Source organism: Schistocerca gregaria, chromosome 2 (genome assembly GCF_023897955.1).
Source record: "Schistocerca gregaria isolate iqSchGreg1 chromosome 2, iqSchGreg1.2, whole genome shotgun sequence".
In the NCBI taxonomy this organism is placed as follows: Eukaryota; Metazoa; Arthropoda; class Insecta; order Orthoptera; family Acrididae; genus Schistocerca; species Schistocerca gregaria.
The window spans coordinates 714,784,881-714,797,863 of NC_064921.1; the positions used below are offsets into that span (position 1 = coordinate 714,784,881).

A 12,983-nucleotide genomic window follows, 5' to 3' on the forward strand; every position below is an offset into this window, starting at 1 on the left:
TGGCAATATCAACCAAGTACGGAAAAGCATACGGTGTGATTTATGTTCCACCTACAATTAGTTAGTTCCTAAGCAGCATAAAGTCAGTTTGGTTCGTTGAAAGTGAGTATTTTACCATATCCTTTCCCTGTCATATGTAGAACCCATGGTCAGCACTGTGGAAGGATACTGCGCTGAATACTTTTAAAACAGCCAACATAATACCTGCACTGTCTCCAGGTGAGTGGAAGGAGTGATGATCACCAAAAAGTATAAAAGGTGATTGACAGCCAGCCAGCATACCTGATAATGACGTATCTGTTTTTGAAATATCAAAGATATTTGCCACGACATTCGTGAAAGAACTTGGCATTCACATGAATTACTGACTATATTTAATGCTGTCTAAGATGTTCCTTCCACATTCTGTTTTGAGCTAAACCACAATTATCATACTGTCATTGAAGGCTCAGTTTGGAACTGCATTAGAAGTATAAAATGAACTAAATTGAGATTAAGCAGTTAATGTTCAAATAACTGAATGTATGATGTATACATACAATAGGGCAGGGTCAGCTCAAGCATTCAGATTCAGTGCACTCATCATAAAAGTAAACCATAAAGAGGTGGTATTTTATGGTATGGGGATTATAGCTAACAGATTTCATCCATGAATTATACAACCACAGTATTGATTTTCAAATTTGTTATTGACAATTTTTACACATAAAAAATGAGATGCCTAGATTTTCAGAGACTGATAGACAATTCTGGAACACAATAAATTATTTCTGTATTTCAACAATTATATACAAATCCAAAGGATCATCATCAACAAAAATCTGGGATTATATACTGTTTGACAGTATATTATGACAACTGTTCCCAGTTAGGACAAGTTATATGCATTACGATCATTAATGATCGTATTCTGCAAATAAAAGGTGCACATGATACAGAGTAAAATGCATAATCAATACACTTTCTAACAAATGCATATTTCAGAAGTATGCATCCAACTATTACACACAAAGGACACACACAATTCACTGAGACTCCATAACTGAGGTACCTTTCACAAAGTTAACTGTTGGCGAGTCTTATAATATCGGCAGTGTAAAATACACAGGTTTTAAATCCACAGACTAGACAAATTGCCAGGAATGGAAGAGGTTACAGCAGCATTGTATGGGGCTTCTCTATTAACTGCCTAAATGCTGATAACCACGTTGCACCAACTGCGCCATCCACCACACGATGATCACAACTCAATGTCACAGAGAGGAAACTGGCTGGTTTATACCTGTGAAATCCAACATGGAGACAATATGAGCTACATTTTTCTGTACCTATGGTTGAACACATTCATATTAAAAAAAGGAAGCTGTAGCAGCAGAAGACACTTATATTCTGACACAATCCAGAAATTTTACTTTATTATTAATTAACTTATCATGAGAACAAGAGTAGTTTCTTACATACACAGCAAAATGTTTACTTTAGTACCAATTTGTATGGAGCTTACATAACTACAACTTATGTCTTATGATCCACTGCAGGTGCGGCAATTAATTGTAAGCTACTCAACAAAATGAGCACACACACACATTTGGACTATTCAGGCACTCTAATGTGTGAAAGTAATGTCCTTACCCATTTTCAGCTTTGTCATCAGGGATAAGCCTCACTTCAGTTCCTCCTACTGCTAAAATGCAAGCCTGTGGTGGGTTGATAATTGCTGAGAAATTTTTTATTCCATACATTCCAAGATTTGATATGGAAAATGTACCACCCTGGAAAACAACAAATAAAAGACATGAACAATAAATAAACTAAAAATTGAAATGTTTCACAAAATGATTTCAAAAGTGAAGTTTTAAATGTTATTAGACAGTAAAACTGAGATACCTTATTCACTTTTATTTTTGGAGCTTTAGAAACAACAAAATTGTACAGCTATCTTCTTTAAATATTTCGCAGCATCCCAAAGCAGTCCCATTCACTACCTAAATTTTAGCTGTTACTGGCAAAAGGATACTCTTCATTTCAGTGTCCAAAAAAAAAAGTGTGATTTTGTAGTTTCATAGTTATTGGCCATTTAATGATGAGAAGACACACATACAGAATATTAATACTTTATCCAAAGGTATTAGTGTTTTGAATACTTATTTTGTCACCACCTAATCCAACTGACACATATATAGATTACTACATTATGGTGTGCTGCTTGTACACATTTCATGTCTTAAGGCATGAACTACCAGCAGGAGGGACATTGACATTTTTGCTTTAACTTGTGATCCTCAGTCTTGTCTCATCTGTTGTGCTTAACATTATAAATTGCACATATGATGGACAATTACTGAGGTGTATTTGTATAAAGTATGTTGTACATATACATTTTGTGAAAATATGTACCCTACCTTATAAAATCTGACCTGATTATGCTTGCAATTTTTGATCTACACGGGTTACAGATCCAATGATAGCAGCTCAGACCAGCCAAAACCAGTCAGTATAAATAAAGTTATAATTATTGGTCTTGGATGCTGAAGTTTTTACTTGTATACTGCATAATCCACTAGATCACTCCCATACCTGAGTGTTGTCAGGCATATATTCTGTTTAATTGTGGAAGGGATATTTAGTTGAGTCCCTTGTTACTGAGCTGATGTTCATTGCATGGTTCCTGCTTCAGATATCAATTTTGTGACATGAGATTAGTTCTTGGCCTCTGGAGAAAGTTTTTGTGAAATTCCGGAGAGTATGATGAGCATTAACATCCCTAGAGAGCAACAATAGATGAAATAAATTGAATTATTTCCCTGAGAGTCTCTCTGATAAGTGGGCCATATGTTGGGAGATACACTGAACATACGATCTTGGGGAGATATCAGAATTACTACTTACAAGTTGGCGGTGAGTTAGTAAATCTGTAGTGATTAATATCATTTGTGAATATGGTCATACTGCACTTTGCTCTCTAATCACCAAGTTAATATTTCTTGTACAGGGAATACTCTCTTAGGATGGGAGTGCCAGAATCCTTGAAATGTGTGTACCAAATGGCCTTTCTTAAGCTAAGAGTTGTACCTGCTCTATGTCAATTCTTAAACTGTATGCTCTGATGTAGGATGAGATTCATTTACTATTGAGGATTTTCGGATCCCTTTCTCTCAACCTCTGTGAAGACCATCTATTGGTTTTACAATTTGCACTGACTTCTACTAAGTTGTGTGTGTGTGTGTGTGTGTGTGTGTGTGTGTGTGTGTGTGTGTGTGTGTGTGTGTGTTTGAGAGAGAGAGAGAGAGGTGCGCATATTGTTTTCTCAATAACACTTTGACTAAAAGATCAATGTGCACCAGCCTTTTTGTTGTACCTGCCTGCAATTCAACGTGTCAGTAATCTATCTTTTCAGAACACTGTTGATATTCCAACTCTGACTTTCTGTTGTTTGAATTCTATATAAATTTTGTAGGAAAGTTCTGGTCACCTTGGCAGTTAATACACTTTGGTGAATATATACCGTGGAATTCTGTTTTATGTGCTGTTAATCCACATTTAACCACAGATCCATTCACTAAATCAGCAGTACATCAAAGTGTTTGGTATTTTATATCACTCTTTAAACTGTGTGTGTATATCCAGACTGTGTGTTCCAACAGTGTAGCTGTATTAAATATTTGGATGAAAGCTGACAAAGGAAAGTCCAGGTTGGAATATCAACATAGTATGAAAAGAATAGATAGCTATTCACAGTAAAGACAGTTACATATAAGCTTTCTTCAGAAAAGAAAATTCATTTATACAGAGATGTTTCTGTTTACATGGGCATAAACCGCATTCCACAACTTTTCTTTTTCTTTTTGGTTGAAGGTACTCCAATCAGACCCAGTCTGCTTTCCACTGTCAAGCAGTTAATTTTCTGATCTATGTTAACTTATCTGAATATATATCATATTTGTGTTCATACATGTATTGAGAGGAGGAACTGTAGAACTCAACTCTACTTTCAAATGTTCTTTTACAAAGGAAAGCCCAGGAGTATTTCCTCCATTTATTCCTCATATTACTGAAAAGATGAGAAATAGATATTAGTGTCAGTGGCACTGAGACACATCTGAAATTGTTAAAACTGAACAAAGGTTCAGGGCCTTTGGTAATCCCTATCAGATTCTATACTGAATTTTTGGCTGAGTTAGCCTCCTCTTAAGCATAATTTACTTTAGATCCCTCTTATAAAAAATATTGTCCATCAGTTAAGAAAAAGCACACGCCACACTCATCAATAAGAACGGTAGCAAGGGATCCACGAAACTGCTGCCCAATATCCATGACGTATATTTGTTGTAGAATAGTTCAAATGTAATGAGGTATATCTAACAGAATGGCCACCAAACCACCAGCGTGGATTCCAAAAACATCATATGTGAAATCCATCTCGCACTTTTCTCACATCACATACTAAAAGCCAATGATGAAAGCAGTGCAGTCAGGCAGACACAGTATTCCTCAATTTCCAAAATGCATCTGACTCAGTACCACATCCATGCTTATTACCAACGTTATTATCATACAGAGTATGATGTGAAACTTGTGACTGGACTGAGCAATTTTTGGTAGGGAGGATACAGTAAATTATCTTGGATGGAGAGTCACATATTAATGATCTTGCCGACAGTATTAATAGTAACCTCAGACTTTTCACTAACAACACAGTTATCTATAACACAGCACTTTCTGAAACAGCTGTGCAAATATTCAGCCAGCGAAGTGGTGCAAAGATTGGCAACTTTCTTTATATCTTCAGTAATGTAATATGATGCACTTCATGAAATGAAGATACCTACTGTCCTCTGACTGTAGTACCTGTGAGTCGCTGTTGTAATTGGGCAACTCATAAAAATACCTAGGTCTAACAATTTGTAGGAATATGAAAAAGAACTATCACATAGTCTAAGTTGTAGGTAAAGCAGGAAGAAGGCAGACTGCAGTTCATTGGTAGATTACTACTGATGTGCAATTGGTCTACAAAGGAGACTGCATGCAAAACACTCACTTGACCCACCCTAGAATATTGCTCAAGTGTGTGGGACCCATACCAACCATGAATAACAGTGGATACTGAATGGACACAAAAAGGGGCAGCATGAATGTTCCACCCAAGAGAGCATGTCCTGAAGGTGCTGAAAGAACTGAACTCGCTGACATTTGAAGACAGATGTAAATTATCCTGTGAAAATGTACTTACAAAGTTTCAACAACCAACTCAAGTGATGAATTAAGCAATATACAGGGTGTATACATGGACAAGGAAAAAAATTTCCCAGATTTCCTGGTTAAAAACACACTTTCTCCCGAACGAAATACACTTTTTTCGTGTTAAATGACAGGACACATTCCCTCGGGGCCGTTAAAGTTATCAACCCTTTGAAGGGTTAAGGTTTCATGCACCGGCCTGAAATTCCCAGCACATCAGTAAACGAGCGGGAGCGAGGTAAAAAAAAAAAAATTATATGCAGCCACAAGTACACTGCATATTTTCATATTACAAAAGTATAAATTCGAATTTCCACCAGACTCGGGAACTTAGTTTCCGAAGCATAGAAATCGAGTTTGCAATGAGCTTTTGTAAGTCAGTCATAGGTCATGCCATGTGATCTCGCCAGCCAATGAAAGCAGGTATTCAGAGCATAGAACATGCGATGTAGTCATTCAACAGCAACATCACTGTTAAATAGTGCAAACACACAAGTAGGAAAAGTTAATGATTTAAATTAATATAAAAGTGTGGATGCAAGGGAAGGTACGCTTTCACATATAATACTGCTCTCGAAGAACAATTAGCCACCATAAAAGCTAAGGTTTCAATTGGTCTTTTTTTAAAATGTGTTACACTTTAAGATACATCACACAAATTTTCCAGTAAAATTTTAAGTTTAAAACGACAGTCAAACGGCCTGTGGTTTAAGAAATTCATCGCACATTCTCATACGCAACATAATTTATCTTTCGTAAAAGGATATTTACACTGACAGTGACGTGTTTCAAACCACCGTTCGCAATATTTTCCCGCGAGCTATTAGAAACACATTCGTTTCATCAGCTGCCATTGGCAGCCAGAAAACAGTTGTTACTGCCCCCTGCGCACCCTGTATTTAAGTACGTTTAACGCATTAAGAAAAATTACATAACATAATAAAAGAAACAGAACATCACATGATAATCCAAGAGCATCGGAACTTCACAAACCATACTAAAATACCCTATTCCGCTTAAAGTGTACATTTGTATGTACATATTTACAATGAAGTAGGCCCCAACCTGATATTAGCTTTTCAGTGCGGTTTTCTGCATGTAAATTTTCTTGGAGAACCAATACTGCATTATCTCGTGTTTGGTTATTTATTACCGTGGTATCGAATGAAATAAAGACTTGCACCTGGCCGAACTTCCCTGAATAGGAGCCTCCCGGCCAACGGTGCCATACGCTCATTTCATTTTATCGATAACTCCATACATGCCAGAAGATGAAAACACACACTTGAAATCCAGCAAACAGTTGAAATAGCCAATAGTATGGAACGGAACACTTTGTTTCAAATAAATTGACTGTCTCAGTGGAAAAGATTAACAACAATCAAATTTCTTTAGCTAACCGACGAAAATAACTTAATTGTTCTGCAAGGCGAACTGATGGCTTCCAGCCACAGAAATCCATTTTGTTTTTATGACGTTAGATCTGTAAACTAAGAGGAAACAGCAAAATACCTAAATGTAAACACTGTGTGCTAGAAAAAAATTTCTGGGTAGCATCTGGCTGCTTGCTACAGCCACACTTCCAAGTGGCCAGAAGCGAGAGAATGTACTGTTCATACGCGACTGGCATCTTCTCTAATGAAGCTAACAAACAGTTGTGACGTCACACCCATCACAGTTTGCTGTTATGAAGTACTGCATAATCTTTCATCCTAATGCCTTTAACACGCTTTGTTGTTGGCAGACATTTGTGTGTGTGTGTGTGTGTGTGTGTGTGTGTGTGTGTGTGTGTGTGTGTGTCATTTGTTTTGTTATTTCCTTTGCAACTTAAGTTTTACTTAATTTTCTTCTCTCGTTTATGTTTTATTGATGTAGTAGTGAGCTAGCAAAGAAAATTACAAAAATTTAATTGAAAACTACAACTCTGAAAAATTCACGGAGTTCTAAAAAATTCCCATGTTTTTCCCATTTTTCTCCCGGATGAAAAAAATTCCCGGGTTTTTCCCGGATCTCCCGGGGTGTATACACCCTGAATATATGGCAAATCCCCACCCACTCAAGCTCCATTCTCATTGGGATTGTGAAGACAAGAACAGTCTAATTGGACATTTAAGCGGTCATTCTTCCCATGTTCCATACGTGAATGGAACTGGAGAAAGTCCTAGTAACTGATACAATGGAATGTATATTTCACCATGTTCCTCACAGTAGTTTGTACGGTACAGATGTAGGTGCAGAACAATATTCCTCAGTGAAATAACTTCACAAGACAGAATTTAATGTTTCCTTCATTGTGTCAGCCTCCACTTTGGTGCCTATATGATCAGCGACTGAGGGTATAATAGATGGCTGTTGTATTAATTAACATAACATGATATCAACACTATATAAAATTTATTTTTGGTCATATTGTTACGTACAATTTTACTTCAATGTTTCATTAAACGTAGCTCTCATTATATTCACTTAGGACTTGATCAGATTGTTAATCGACAAGACTTTGGTTTTTATTTAATCTGTGATGCATGTGTCTTTGCTTCTGCAGCTACATTGTAACATGGCTTTTGAACCACAACTTTACTCAGGACACGCTGGTCTGAAGAGTACTGTACAGCCATCTACACCTGTATCCACCAATACTCCACACAGTTGACTGCTCAAATAAACTGCATACTGCTTGTTGCATTTGCTAAGTGTAAATGTTTTTCTTCCATTTTTAGATTCTTTTTATAATTGTAGCCATTTACATTATTATAGCTGTCTCATAATCATCGATTTCCTCCTAAACATTAAGAGGATCAAAAATTTCTAATCAGATTGCCACAAAATTTTAATCTTTGATTGGGGGGGAGGGGGGAATGATTCTCTGTACAACTCCCAAAAATATTTTATTCCTCTGTGAGGAGACATTCTCAACATTTATCTGATACCTTATCCTTCTATCTTCCTCAGGAGACTGCTGACTATCTTTCCATTATTATTCAATAATAAGACAGATTAAACTTTTTTGCTGTTGAGTTCAACATTGTTACATTGTGTAATAGATTCATACATGAATCATCTTGCATTTACAGACAAAGCTTTGGCATATATTTAACTTTAAGAACTTGGAAGAGTAAAACAGGAAAAAAGGCTGCAACTATGGTTTTATGAGTCCTATGATGAGCACGAGGAGGGGAGCGGCGAGTGGGCAGCATATTACATCGAGCTGTCAACTATAGAAGTATAAGAAGCATGCTTTGGCTTTTTATGGACATCTACCAGAATGAAATTGCAGTTTGGCTGAATCCATTTGTAGTAGGAATTGAAGTTATTAAAATTGAACAAAATGTCAACAAAAGTATACATTTCTGCAGGAGATGGCAACAATCTAGATAGGGGCCAGTGCCATACTTGAGTCTCATTCTGCAATGTTGTCAATGTTTGCCGTGAGGTAGGATAAGAATAAAAATGGGCGTGTCAGCTGCTGGTTCTGCACAGCCAATGAGAGAGTACCAGTGAACATCATGTATGGACAGAAGAGACAAAGGAATACTGCCATATTCTCACATAAATATAGATATGAAATCTACTATGTATTTGGAATAAATAAGTGTTCTCAGGTCCGAAAAGCTCGGAAATATCATCATTTTCAAATGAAACAGCGGAATATATGTGTCAACCAAGAGGATAAACTTCATCACAACTCATATACAGAAACATATTGCCCCATTTATTCCTGTCATTGATTACATGGAACTGTCATCCCAGATCATGATAGCAGTAATGACAAATGTGACAATGATGACTAAAAACAGTGATACAAGACTGGCTTCAGCCAAAAGGGCAATGAAGACAAAAATTAATGTAAACCATTTCTTTTTTATTTTATTTATCCTTGTATTATAAAAATGTACACAATTAATACATGCCATAAGTTTAGATTAAGTATAATGTTAAACTTTTTAGGCAGATACTTTATGTCAATGAAACAGTGTGTAATTTTGATTAGTCAGAATATATTTAACATACAATTTTCTCATGGAGCCTCTCGAAAAAAGGGGCATCTTATACTTGGGTCAATGCAGTATGTAACACTTCTATTTAGCTACATTGGTTATTTTCTTGAAGGACGCAAAGGTCATGCAACAGTGTTCTGAGAAGGTATAATGAAAGAGTGCATGAGAATGCAGCTTCCATCTCAGTTCTGACTGGGATGAAGTACTGTCACTACTTTGTTAGCATTCCCTGATAGGACTGCCAGCAACAAACAGGATGGACTGTGGTCTCAAGACTCAATGCTTGGTCACTCCCCCACTACCTTACCCACACGACCTGCAACCTGGAACTCGACTGCTGCTGCCACACCCCTCCTTCGTACATTTCTAGAAGATAAAAGGTATGGTCCACAGTAGATACATAGTACCATCGTACAGGACCCAGACACTTCATCAGAAGATGACCAAGTGAGGACCTCAAAATGTAACAATTGTCTCTAGTGAAATAAGCATTTTCTTGTATTATGAGTATAAATTATATGTATAAATTTAAAAGTATGGCATGCTACATGCCTGAAGACACAACTGATCATGGAGGGGGAGCCTGCATTCTCTATAACAAGACCTTTAAGGCGGAATTTTTTCTTTCGGTAAAATTTCAAAATCTTTTCCAATGTAGTTTTTACGTACTTCCTTTTTGCTCTATTTGATTTTCCAACAAATGACTGTTCATGTTGAGAAGCAGCAGCAGCAGCATTCTTTCACCAGTGAAGAGAATGCTGCTCCGATATGAGGTTTTTCTCGACACTATCTTTCTTTTCCCACCCACTACGATAATTACAAAATATACAGAACACTGATTTTGAATTTGTAGCATAGAAGCCCAGATTACCACAGAGCCCTCTCATGGACCATGCAATCCACACTTGACAACAGAACATATAGCAGCAATGACGTACTGAAGGCTGGAAGTACAATAGAAAATAATACTATCCTTGCTGTACAGGAATGCTCAGCATGGTTGCTATATTGCAGACACAACAACATACCAAATAGTCATGAGTATAAACAAATGAGAACACCAGCGGCTCGAGAGGTGGAACTGCTGAGTGGGAGAACAAACACTGCCTTCCTCTCATAGGGCAGCCAGCAGATATCCATGTTCTGTTTTTTGTGATAAAAAGGGAAGCAATGCATAATACACAAAGAAAAGCAAAGAGGAGTGCACAAAGCATTTGGTAACAGCTACTATGCAACTGCTTGCTAATGTTGGCAGCACTGTAAAGAACTTAGCTGAGGCCCAATATCCACTGGTATCTTATGGACCTATATTACGCAACACCCCTGCATCTAAAACAGCCACATTACAGTGTCCATAGTTTTGCAGACTATCAACTTTAGCTGGCATATATACACGAGTTTCTTTGTTAAAAGATGTTAGGCCCATGGCTGAGTCCTACGTTATCATATGCAGTGTGCATCTTACAGTGAGCATTCAACCACTGAATGTTTGATGTGGGACCAGAGCATACCTTATGAGCATACTTGTCACTGTATTTGTGCACGAGTGTGCCTTTTATTCTGCAAACATGTTCTTTTGCTACCAGTAGCAAACAATTTGTTACTTTTGAATATTTATAAGCAGAAAACAAAGCTATTTGCAAACTATTTGTGATAAAATCGTTCATCTGAATACAAATCTGCATGAAATGACATTTATTACCTAAAATCTCACTTTGCGACAGAACTTGTATTTATACTTATTGTAAATGTGAATTTTTCAGGTCCAGGTCCCCATACATAAGAAATTTGTTGAATTCATCACTTTAAAACCGAATTAGCATTTTGCTGATTTCATGAAGTGAAGTCACTAGTACCCACCACAGTTTCCTGAGTCAGCAAGAACCTGAAACTCCTTTTTAATACCAGAATAGTCTTATCATCTCCATCTTTTCTTTCTCTTTTTGTGACACCTCAAATGTAGCACTTATGCCCCCTCTGGTTTTTGTATACTTGCTGCAATTTACTTCTTCAATTTTTGTAACCTTTATATGGCTTTGGCTTCGTTATGGTCAGTCTTCTTTTCCACCCTGTGATGTGGCAGCCCAATAACTATTCAGGTTAAGTATTAAACAATGAAAAACCCAGGATGGAATAATGACAATATTATGAAACAAATAACTGCTTCTCATCATATAGCAGAGATGCTGAGTTGCAGATAGGCAGAACAGAAAGACTGTTAGCAAGTAAGCATTCAGCTAAAAAAGGGTCCCTTTTTCAGAAATAAAAAACATGCGCGTGTACCCGCACCCACCCACCCACACACACACACACACACACACACACACACACACACGCCCCCGACAGCTGACCTCAGCAGCCAGACACTGTGTGTGTGTGTGTGTGTGTGTGTGTGTGTGTGTGTGTGTTTTTCCAATGGTCTTTTTAGTCAAAAGCTTACTTGCTGACAGTCTTTTTGTTGTGCCTACGTACAACTTAGGTTAAATACTGGTATTTCATTCAGAATTCTCAATTTACATCAGAAAACAAATTCACAAACTATTATCCTTTGTTAATTCACCATTTTACTGCGTTCCCTTTACTCCACTCTTCAATCATTTTTCAAAGATTGTCCACGAACTACATTGTGTTTTGATAAGTAATGCTGTCTCACATCATTCAGTATTTTCCTATTACTACAAAGACTGCCTGCATACATTCCCCTTCCTATTCTGAATGTTGACAACTTCAAGTCTAAGATTAAATAATGAAATTCGTACACAGATCACACAGCTGCAATGTTTTTCACTAAAGATCATATACATACCTGAAATTCATGAGGCTGCAATTTCCCTTCCCTGGCTTTTGCTGCAAGTGTCTTCACATCTTGACTTATAAGAATCAAGCCTTTCTTATCAGCTTCAAATACAATTGGTGTTATCAATCCTTTGTCTGTGGCTACTGCTACACTTATGTCCACAGAATGAAATCTGTAACATTAAATATAATCCCTTTTATTTTTTTATGTAACTGGTGCAAAATGCGTGACAAGATAAATATCAATTTTAGATGGGGGAGGAACAGACAATGAGCTACACAGTCACAAAAGGCAACTGTACACATATGACTTGTGTAAGAAAAGTAATGAGACTAATTTTTTATCTATCAAAGTTTTAATTTTATTTTTTGAAACAACAATACTGTCCTTTTGAAACTGGTGCCCTTTGACAGCTACACAGTGGCAGAGTTGTAGCAGCAGCAACACTGAAATGTTTCAACTGGTAGAACCTTTGACATGTCACTCACATTCTTTTGACTGTTCTCCTGGGTCCCAAAATGACGTGCTTTTAACAAATTTTTCAATTTCAAGAAGAGAAAAGCTTCAAAAAGCATCAAATCAGTTGAATATGGGGGAGGGTATGGAACAGCAGGAATGCCTTTTTAGCTCAAAGATTTTGTGGTGAAAGTGGCCTTGTGATATAGGGTATTGTCAGGACGCAGCATCCCTTTTTCTGCAACGTCCGGTCTCACTCGAATCACCCTTTTCCCGAGCCTTTCAAGTACATCTTTGTAAAACACATGGTTGACAGTTTGTCCCGCAAGAACAAATACGGTCAGATCTAAAAAGCATGCACATGTTCGATGTTTTCATCAATTTTTGAAACAAGGTTTCCCCTGAGAAGTGCTTCCTCAATGTTTTCTTGGCCTTTCAAAACTGATTTGTGCCAGCAAAAACCTTGTGCTCTTGATAAGGAATGATCCCCATAG

General features: G+C 37.2%; 1 protein-coding gene across 1 annotated transcript in view; it reads right to left on the minus strand.

Moving 5' to 3' along the window:
* Positions 1–670: 670 nt before the first annotated feature.
* Positions 671–12,983, minus strand: part of LOC126334843 (dihydrolipoyllysine-residue acetyltransferase component of pyruvate dehydrogenase complex, mitochondrial) — a 68,428-nt gene continuing 56,115 nt past the window's right edge. The window contains exons 7-9 of the mRNA XM_049997510.1: positions 12,043–12,205; positions 1,633–1,772; positions 671–1,282 (exon numbers count right to left, since the gene is read on the minus strand). Of these exons, the coding sequence (XP_049853467.1) occupies positions 1,153–1,282; positions 1,633–1,772; positions 12,043–12,205 (433 nt within the window). The 3' untranslated portion in view covers positions 671–1,152. The remainder of the gene's footprint in view (positions 1,283–1,632; positions 1,773–12,042; positions 12,206–12,983) is intronic.